Source organism: Anas acuta, chromosome 16, assembly GCF_963932015.1.
Source record: "Anas acuta chromosome 16, bAnaAcu1.1, whole genome shotgun sequence".
In the NCBI taxonomy this organism is placed as follows: domain Eukaryota; kingdom Metazoa; phylum Chordata; class Aves; order Anseriformes; family Anatidae; genus Anas; species Anas acuta.
Genome location: NC_088994.1, coordinates 8,716,582 through 8,726,483, shown reverse-complemented (window position 1 = coordinate 8,726,483; position 9,902 = coordinate 8,716,582). Strand labels below are relative to the sequence as shown.

At 40.9% G+C, this 9,902-nt stretch overlaps 1 protein-coding gene across 1 annotated transcript in view; it reads left to right on the top strand.

The window, feature by feature from the left end:
• KCNG1 (potassium voltage-gated channel modifier subfamily G member 1) overlaps positions 1-4,048 on the top strand; it is a 9,616-nt gene extending 5,568 nt beyond the window's left edge. The window contains 1 exon segment of the mRNA XM_068700524.1: positions 242-4,048. Coding sequence (XP_068556625.1) covers positions 242-1,137 — 896 coding nt within the window. The 3' untranslated portion in view covers positions 1,138-4,048.
• The last annotated feature ends 5,854 nt before the right edge of the window (positions 4,049-9,902 follow it).

Below are 9,902 nucleotides of genomic sequence, written 5' to 3'. Positions count from 1 at the left end.
GGAAATCTTACGTGACTGTGTTCAATTACTTGTAAGAATCAACCATATCAAGTTCTATGTCCAAAGAAAATGTTGTTAGTGGGCATTCTTCAGTACACTTGTATTGTATAACACCTTGTTAGGCTTGCATTTGGTATTTAGAATGCCTGAAATAACCAAGCAAAATCTTCTGTGCAATAAGTAGTTCGTGTCTAAGTTTTGCATTTAACTTGTTCCAATTTGTCAATGTGTTTCCCCATAGCAACAGCTTCAATTCCTTTAATATTTTGGGTTTTAAAAAGCCCACAAAACTCTCTTTCTGTCACCGTACCAACTAAAATAGTTATTATCCAAGTGCCGATTACAAACTCCTCCTCTTTCTTGCAGGGTGAGTGTTCCCAGATGTGCTACAATATTTTCATTGTGGAGTCTGTCTGTGTGGCGTGGTTTTCACTGGAGTTCCTGCTAAGATTCATCCAGGCAAAGAGCAAGTTTGCATTTTTGAGAAGACCTCTAACCCTGATAGACATCATAGCCATTCTGCCATATTACATCACTTTGCTAGTAGATACCACTTCAGTGGGCTACAAAAAGCCCAGCTCTGGGAGCATCTACCTGGACAAAGTAGGTCTGGTCCTCCGTATACTCCGTGCCTTGAGGATTCTTTACGTTATGCGGCTGGCCAGGCACTCCCTGGGGCTGCAGACGCTGGGGCTGACCGCTCGCAGGTGCACCCGGGAGTTTGGTCTCCTGCTGCTCTTCCTCTGCGTGGCCATTGCACTGTTTGCACCGCTCCTGTATGTCATCGAGAACGAGATGGCGGACTCACAGGAGTTTACCAGCATCCCCGCGTGCTACTGGTGGGCTGTCATCACCATGACCACGGTAGGCTACGGAGATATGGTTCCCAGGAGCATTCCCGGCCAAGTGGTGGCGCTGAGCAGCATCCTGAGCGGCATCCTCCTCATGGCATTTCCAGTCACTTCCATCTTCCACACGTTTTCACGGTCCTACCTTGAGCTAAAGCAAGAACAGGAAAGAATAATGTACAGGAGAGCACAGTTCTTATTAAAAACAAAGTCTCAGATAAGCAATGCATCACAAGGGAGTGATATTTTATTTCCCAGTCTCTCTTCTGAGACTAGGGAAAATGAATGAAATTTAAGTTGCTATTTTTCCTCGTGTCAAGTAATGTTTTGTTGTAACAGATTTCATCTTTTAATTTGCTTTGGAAGCTTTTTACAAAGGTAACCCTCATATTAAAAGGAAGAAAAGGGGCTATTAACCAGGAACTGATGTGGTTTAAGAAGGCTATTATTATGTTGTTTCTTCCCCCTGACCTTCCCAGTATAACATTTGGGACAGATCTTTCACTGAAATCATACAGTGGGATTTTAGGGATTGTAAGTTCTCTGACAAAAATAGGAACAACATATAATTCTGTACGTGACAGGCTGTTTTGTCATTTGAAATACACACTTTTTCAAACAAATCACAATGTATATAATCATTAAGCAGGCTGCCATTTTTCTTGGTCTTCTTGTATATAAATAATGTAAATACAAGAAAATTAATGGCTAAATTCTCTCCCAGTAAAATGCCTCAGAGCGTGATGGAAATAACCACAGCTGTTTGTCCCATTGTGCTCTTAAAAAACACTAAGAGTTATTGTTCACAACACCAACTGTATATTTCCGTGCAAGTCAGCCATAAACATAACAGGAAAAAAAAAAAAAAAAGAAAAAAAAAGAGAATCAAAGTGTTTGTATCATAACCTCGCTAAAGATGTAAATACTTAGAGCTCACCAGCTTCAAAATTTAAATGAAGTTACAACGCTGATCCTATGTCACCGAATGTAGGATTCCAAGGAACAAAGTCTTTTGAGTTTTGTAGCATTTAACATTATCAAGAGGCGAATAGCTGCAAATCAAATGAAATATGCATGATAAGATGCCAGTCGTTCCCTACCATCTGTTTCCATGTTTTTACTTTACCTCAGATATGAAACAGAATTAAAAGAGGCCTGTTTCCAGGGGACACCCTACCATTACTTGGCAGATCAATATTGCAGCTACCCATTCACATTCTGCATTTGGTTCTTTAAAAGGAGCAGAAAATATATGGTCGTGGGAAGTTGCCAATGATGAAAAAAAGAAAATATCATTTGAGTCATGGAGTGGGGGGTACTGACAGCTTTATACTTTACTGTCCTCAATCACGAGGGACCTAAGACTTAATTAACTATAACTTTACCGTTATTACAGACATCACAGTACCAGAGAAAATTTTAAATAGGCTATGAAAAGGCAATTAGGTCCTAAAGCACAGGTGTATTATTCATCCACATGTGTCTTGGTCCAAGTTCCCCTGCTGAAGCCAGTGGGAGTACACGGGTCAGCAAGGCGCTGGGCTTTGGCACCTCTTTCTCTGGAGATTACCGACAGACCTCCCTTTTATTTTAGAGGGAACGAGACTGGTTCACATAACTCAGGAGACAAACTCCAGGCCTTTAAAAAAAAGAAGAGTCAAATCCAATTGCTTGACTTCATGTGTGCTCAGAGGTAAAGAAAAGATAAATGTATGAATTCCACTTTTTTTTTTTCCTCACTAACTGTTAAGAGCTAGGGAGAGATTTGGAAGTTCCTCAGCCTGTGCTATTTGGCCAAGTCCATGTTACATCGGTTTTCTTTTCAAATGTCTTTAAAAAACAATTTGAAGGTGTTTTGGTATGCTTATTTTAGGGAATAGTTACAAAACTTGCAAAAATGTACTCTACAAATAATTAGGGATCTAAGACTCTTCAGCCTGTCATAGGTAAACATGCCTACGGAGCTTTACTGCAGCGCTAAAAGACCCAGACTAAACTCTTGGCAATTAATTACATGCCAGAGCTAGGACTACAACCAGCTTTTCACTCTTGTTCTTCGGCTCTAATTAGAGTTGGACAAAAAATGGGAACATTATGACGAAAAAAGGAACACATTTTCCATCCAAAATACTCTTAATTTCAAAAATGTTTGATCATCTGTAGAATTGGCTTCAACACAAGTGCTATACATCCTTCTACCTTCGTGTCAGCAGTCATAAAAAGAGACAGTAATTAGATTAGTCCTGTGAGCAACAGTTGCTTATCTAAGGATGTTTTTGACAGGCTGAGCCAGAAATAAGAAGCTGTAAGTGAATATAAAGAGAAATCAAGTCTTACCAAATAAAACCTAAGCTTATTTCCTTTTTTTTCCCTAGCTAATAAATGCTGAAGATCTGTCCATTTTCTCAGTGCCTTTACTTTGAGTTAATCCTCATTAATTTCATGTATCACTTTATGCCAGAATTATAGCTTGATTCTGAAGTCCTTGTCCAGAAAAAAATAAAAATAAATAAATCACCCTGAATTTGGGTGTTGGTTGAGCAAACCTGTGAAAGTATCTTGCCTGTTGGGAGTTCTGCCTGAGCCAGGAACAAAGAAGCCTTCCAGGATGCACCCCTGTGTAATTCTGAGCTTGGCAACACATCTCTTGTAAGCATACCAACATGTTTCACTGTGAATCACTCTAACAAACTTGCTTATGTTTTACACAAGGTAACGCATACTGTAGTCCTTATGCTAAATAAAGCCAGCTATACATCTTCAGAGCACAACGTTAATATGAAACCCACATGCTGCGTTCCAGCTTCTGCTGTGAAGGCTGAACGTTTAACACGATTATGCCTCTTTACAGTACATTATCTGGAATTTTAGTCAAATTCATGAAAATTATGCATTGATTCAAAAGCTGGCTGTTTCCAGTGACACAGCTGACAGCTACCAAGTCACCTATCACTCCTTTTTTGCATTTTAACAGCATGTGAAGTCAACAAGAAAGTCCCAATAAAAACACTTTGTGCTTTCCTGAAGTCAAAAGAATTGTTTGAATTGCCACCGATAAAGAGTGGTGCTCGTCTCCACTGGAGATAGGCTCGCATTGCTATTTATATTAACCTGGGTATACTGCAGAAATACTACAGTGTGAATTCAAACAGCAGCAGCTGTATTCATTTTGGTTAATAAAGTGTTAGGTTCTCCTTTCACTTCCATGTGCTTCTTAAGGTATAGAGAGACTCAGGCATACTACAGGCAGGCATGACATCCTGGGGTCATGAGGAGTGAGCAGCAGCTGAGGGAGAGTTTGGGCTGGAAGTATCACTAGCTGAAGCATGCTGGTTGTAAAAAATAAAAATAAAAATAAGAAAAATCTCTCAGTATAGAACAACCTAGGTACCAGTTCAGCAGTTTGAATAGGGAAAATTTTCTTGCATGTTGTCCCAAGAGTCACAATCAGTTACTGACCTGTTAATTGGGACATAACTCAGAAACAATTTTAACCGTTTAATCAAAGAAACTAACAGGTTCCAGAAAAGAACTGGAAGGATGTGTGGAGATTGAGGATGAGAAAAATCCCTAATAAAACCAGAACTTCCAGGTAAAGGTGTTGTATTAAATTACTTTCTCCATAATCTTTCCCTTCTTCATCTGCATGTCCTCAAAAAACAGTAACAAATGGGATAAAATCATTGCTCCTTTGTTTTTCTCATTACTTCAGTATTTTTCTCAGTACTTCAGATTTCCATAGTCAGAGGTTTTCGTAGTGTTACCGAACAGTCAGAGGCTTTAGCAAGTCCAATTAAGCAATACCAACAATTATGCAGAATTGAATCATGAATTTGCACATCATCAGCTCCACGTCTGGGAAGGAAAGCTGGCATGCTCTCTACATTCATGACTTGTGTGGGTAGAATTTAACTGGGTATTCAGGCTGATGCAAAAGCAAAGAAGTTTTGCTATAGAAGGTTCTCATTTCTACTGCTATAGCTCTGGGGTCTTATTAAACCAAAGTTTCATAGGAGTCGCTCTGAACAAAAGCTTTCTGCTCAGTCTTCCCCCTTCAGGCTACACACTGAGGCTCAGAGTCAAAATTCGCGTTAGGCACTTACCAAAGCACCTGAAGGGGCAGCCTAGTTGCCGGAGATCTGACTCACCCCTGGCAGTGTGTAGTCTTCCCCATTCTTTATCTTTTAAATAAAGGGTGCCTAGAATGAACCAGATCCCTAGTTCAGGTGTCTCATTAAAAACCCAGTGTTAGGTCAGATGAATTGGAGCCTTAATCCTGAATTGTACAGACCCACCCATATCTTCCAGCACTAACTTCATGTTATTTGTCCTTTCCATGTCTCATTCACTACCTGTGGAGACCAAGAAATAGGAAGCAGCACCCAGAATCCGGGGCCAGAGAGGTCAGCTTGGCCTTGGCCAGGATCAGTGTGAAACAACGGCAGTGGCAAACATGGTTCTTGGCAGCTTGTGCCTGACTGAAATAGTTCTGTTCCCCCCAATTACTGATTTGGGTTTTCTTTTGGCTTAGTTAGGAAACAAGACTAGTAAATTAGAACAAGAGGAAAAGAACATACTCTAACAAAGCCGTAAAAGTTCACATCCCTCTCTCAGGTTTGTGACAGGCTGAAAACTGGAGTGGATGCTTCCAAACCTACAGATTTAATTGACTCTGTTTAAGCAGAAATTAGAAGTAAAAGTGACAAATGTGACTTTGAAGACTGGGCCATCGATCTCTGCTCATGCATCAGTCAGTGCTACAATGGTTCACGGCCTAGTTCTTTCCAGGTTAATAGTTCTGTTGGCTCCCTTGTGTGAGATTTAACAGGAATTTACTACCTATTTATCCAGAAGACAATATGGGTACCAAAAATACAGAAAAAAAAAATGCCTGAAGTACAATGTCTTCTGAAATGGTGGAACTGTGGTATCCCATAGGCCATCTCGAGAACACAGGGAGTGCAACCTACAGGAACTAGGCAGAACTGAAGGCCTGAGCTAGAGGTCACGACTGGATGAATGTCACCCCCAGCCACAAAAATGCCTTCAGAAGTTCTATTGCTAACACAGAAAATGCTTAACACTAGATTTACCCATTCATTTATCACTACCTGTGTGGCATTTCATAATCCCATTTCAGCACTGGTAATGATCTCAGTATTCCTAACATAGTAATGACCACATAAAAAGGACAGGGAAGCACAGAAGACTGGTTTAGATCCAAAACTTCCACCTCACCGCAGACTTCAGCTTTGTGCATGTTCTGTCTCGTCTTGTAACATTAGAGTGTAAGTCCTTCGGACAGTATTCCTTGTTTGGCATCAGCCAGTCACTGTATAGGACTATGTAAAGTCACACACCACACATTAAGATAAATTGGTATACCACAAATAAAGTCAAGAATATTGCCTGCACTGCACTGCCAAACTGAAAACATTCCGAGTTTGGCCTATTAATTATTAACAATAAAATCAGAACTTCCTCCCTTTTTGCTTGTTGTTTTTCTTTGTCATTTTCCAGCATCTTGTGTCTTCTGAAACACTCCTTAGAATTCACAAACGATACCAGGAGTGCTATTAGCCCTGCCAAAAGCAGGTTGAAGAAGCTGCATGACCATAGCATCAGGGGACGTTTCTGCCCTGTCCAACAGAGTTTTACTTTCTCTTTGCCTGTGGGAACTAATCCAGAAGCAAACGTCACTTGAACAGAAATAAAGTTCTGCCATAACTGGAAACACAGTAGGCCAATTAGGGTAATTAGAGCGTATTTGCTACACTTTATAAATATTCATTCATTATCCCTGTAGCCCTTGTGACGAGCTGAACAGCCTTGTGCAACACTGGAGTCAGCTAGGGCACATAAACACATGTAATGCTGTCAAGATGAGGTTTCAGCTTCTCCTTTATCAGGTATCCTATTTAATGACTGCAGTTTTGTAGCCATACTTAATTATATTCATATTTTTTTCCCTACATTCACTGTGGGTCCAGAAAAACAGGGCTTTAAACTACAATAATTAGCCTGCTCAAATGACTGACCTGGAATACAAGCAGTTCCCAGCCCTCAGCTGGAGATTAGAAACCCAAGGCTGCTTGTTTCCAAAGCTAGACAGACAATTTTACAGCTCTCAATCATTCAAGTTAAGTGGTCAGTGAGTATGGTAATGTTTATCTTTCTGCTCAGCATAACACTGTAATTTAAACGGGTGCCTATCACAAGAACAAAGTTGTGTGGGCTAGCATGAGCTCCTGTACGTAATTATATAGAGGGGTAAAGTTTTGACACACAATTACTGAACAATACATTGAAGTGATGCTGCTCATTTTCATTAGTGAAACACTTCATGTCATGAACAAACTGAGTAATAGCATCGGGAGCTTTTCTGTCAGTAGCAGTTCTCAGGCCAAGCAAGGAAAAGACGACTCAGTATCACTCAGAAATAGAAGCGCATCTTGGGAAATCAAGCAGATCAGATCCAACACTGTGGAATTGCAGGTGTCTTTAATTATTGAGAGGAATGCTTCAGGGGACAACCTGAGTGGGGAAAATTAAGACTGCAGAGTATCATGTGGCACAATAGTTGGGTGAAGTTATCTTTTAGTTAGGTGAAAGCAGAGAGCACAAATTCAATACGGGTATCACAGGATGAAAACAAACATGATTTGACGGGATCAGAAAAGCAGCACCAGCAACAATAGTTGGCATCCCAACACACAGGCTTCTGTATGCCCTAAAATTCATTAATAAAGTATTCTTCTCGGTGTGACATGCATAAATTGGGGGATTATTTCCCATTGACTCCTTGCTCTTCATACTGACAGCAGCAACTCTGGCCCACAGCTAAAGTACTTCAAGAGCTTGCACAAGACCGTGATGCATATTTAATTTTTTGCATATGACTGATATGCAAAGTCAAAGTTTTCCCTGTAACCCAAAATTTATCATTATTTACTGTCTTTGAATAAAACTGTATTTCTAACTATAAAAGTTTTAGTATCGAAATGCATCCACAAAGGAAGGAACGGTCAATTCTGCTAGACCACATCGGTCAATTCTGAAGAAGAGTCAAGTTAATGATAAACAGTGTGAATCCTACCTGTGCGTCAGTGCTGGTTAAGATAGGGGGTTTTCATCACTGCAGACCGCAGAACGTGCCCAATTCGAGGATCTTACATTGCCATCTACGGGCTGCTCCTGGCAGTTCACTTCTAATTCCCAGGAACCCTGTCCTAAAAGCACCAGTTCCTACCAGTCATCGTTAAAAAGATGTATAAAAAAATAAGAAATTGCTTTTAAAACATAGAGTCAAATATTCAGTTCCTTCCTTAGCTTGCTTTCTGAACACATGGACTCTCATTACCCAGAGAGTCCTGTCAGATCAGAGAGCTGTTAGATCTGCAAGCAAAGAGGGGCACCTGTAGCAAGGCAGGATCTCTCACTGCAACGGAGAGATTCATTTCTCTCCCTGACAGCAAGAAGTTGAGTCTAATCTTAACTCTAAAACGCTTTAAATTTGAATAATGTTATTTGTGGGGTTCAGGTTCTAAACTAATCAGGAGCCAAGCCAGGACTATTTGCTTCCCTACTGTCTAGGGTTAAAAAAAAAAAACAAAAACGGATTTCCAAAAGCACACCAGAAGGCTTAAGGCAGGCAGGGACGGTGCTGGAGGTTCTCGCATGTCAGATACAGCGGTCCCACGTCACCCCGCTGTGACAGACGGGTTTTTAGCAGTATGGAGGCACGCATGTTCAGTGCACTGTTCATCAGTTGCAAGTAGACTAATCTACGCCTCTGCACAGAGCTTCTGCACATGATTATGGCTCTGAACTTGTATGAGTAGAACTACTTATCGTTTAAGTAGCTTTGTCACCCCCTCTACTTCTGTACCCCCTGAGTTCACTGTAGAGAGAAAGCACAGGTACAGATAAAAAGGAGGACTCGAAGAAAAGTAGAATGCAACCTCCACAAATAACAATTCTCCTGTAACGTAATTGCTTACAGCACAGCTCACCTTTGCCTCCCCTTCCCTCTGGAAGCACCCTGCAGGCATCACAGCAGCAGCGAATCACACTGAGAGCCACAAGAGAGGACAAGGTGCCCAGGGGCGTGGAAGTCTGTTGGTGTTGAGAGCAACACCTGAACAAGACCCACTGCAACAGCAGCACAGGTGTGCTGGGAGAAAGGCTGTCAGCCTCTTCCCAACATTGGTTTGTTGGTAGGTGAAGGAAAACTGAAAGCAGTCATGTCACACAGGCAAGTCTAGAACACCATCTCCAGCCAGAAAGCACCAGTTCCTCCAGCAGTGTGAGGTGTAACCTCTCAGGTAGAGAATTTCCATGATCCAAAAGCTTCAGTCTTCGCTTGGAAGAGTATCAGGCACAGACACAACCCTGCTCTAAAGCAGAGGCCTGCCCAGCCATGAGGTTGGTGATATTAATCACAGCCGTGAGTATTACCTGAAATTAATAATGGGAGGGCTAAAAGGAAGCTGTTTCAGAGTCTCTGCAATCTTGCAACATGCCAGGAAAAGTCACAAAACTTCTCCCTTTTGTTCAAGTTTCTCTGTCTCTGGCATACACAGCACTCAGCAGCAGCAGGCTGTTAGAAAGGAGTCTTCCCCAATGTCTGTACTCTGAGTCTCTGCAAAAATATAAAGTCTTCAATTCCTAGTAATTTTCACATTGTACTAGAATGGCTTTTTTTTTTTCCTTAGAAGTATTGTACATCAATGCTGTCACTATTTTTAACCACAGTACAGAGGAAAAGGAAATAAAAAAGGAAACATGATAAAAATCTACAAAATGATCAGTGATTTAAAAGACTGACAGGATAAGAACATGAAATGTGAGCTTATCACTGTGAAAACCGAAGAACTGATCAAGGTAACTGTATCCAAGAAATAATTATAAGAAATCATCTCATAATGGTGCTTCGAATGGACTGAAATATGGCATTCAAGATATTCTAATAGAGAAGGAGCTTAACACTAATCAAGGCAGGAGATGAAAAGGCCATAATTCAGAGCTTTGTGCAGAAGGCAAAGGAGAAAAAAT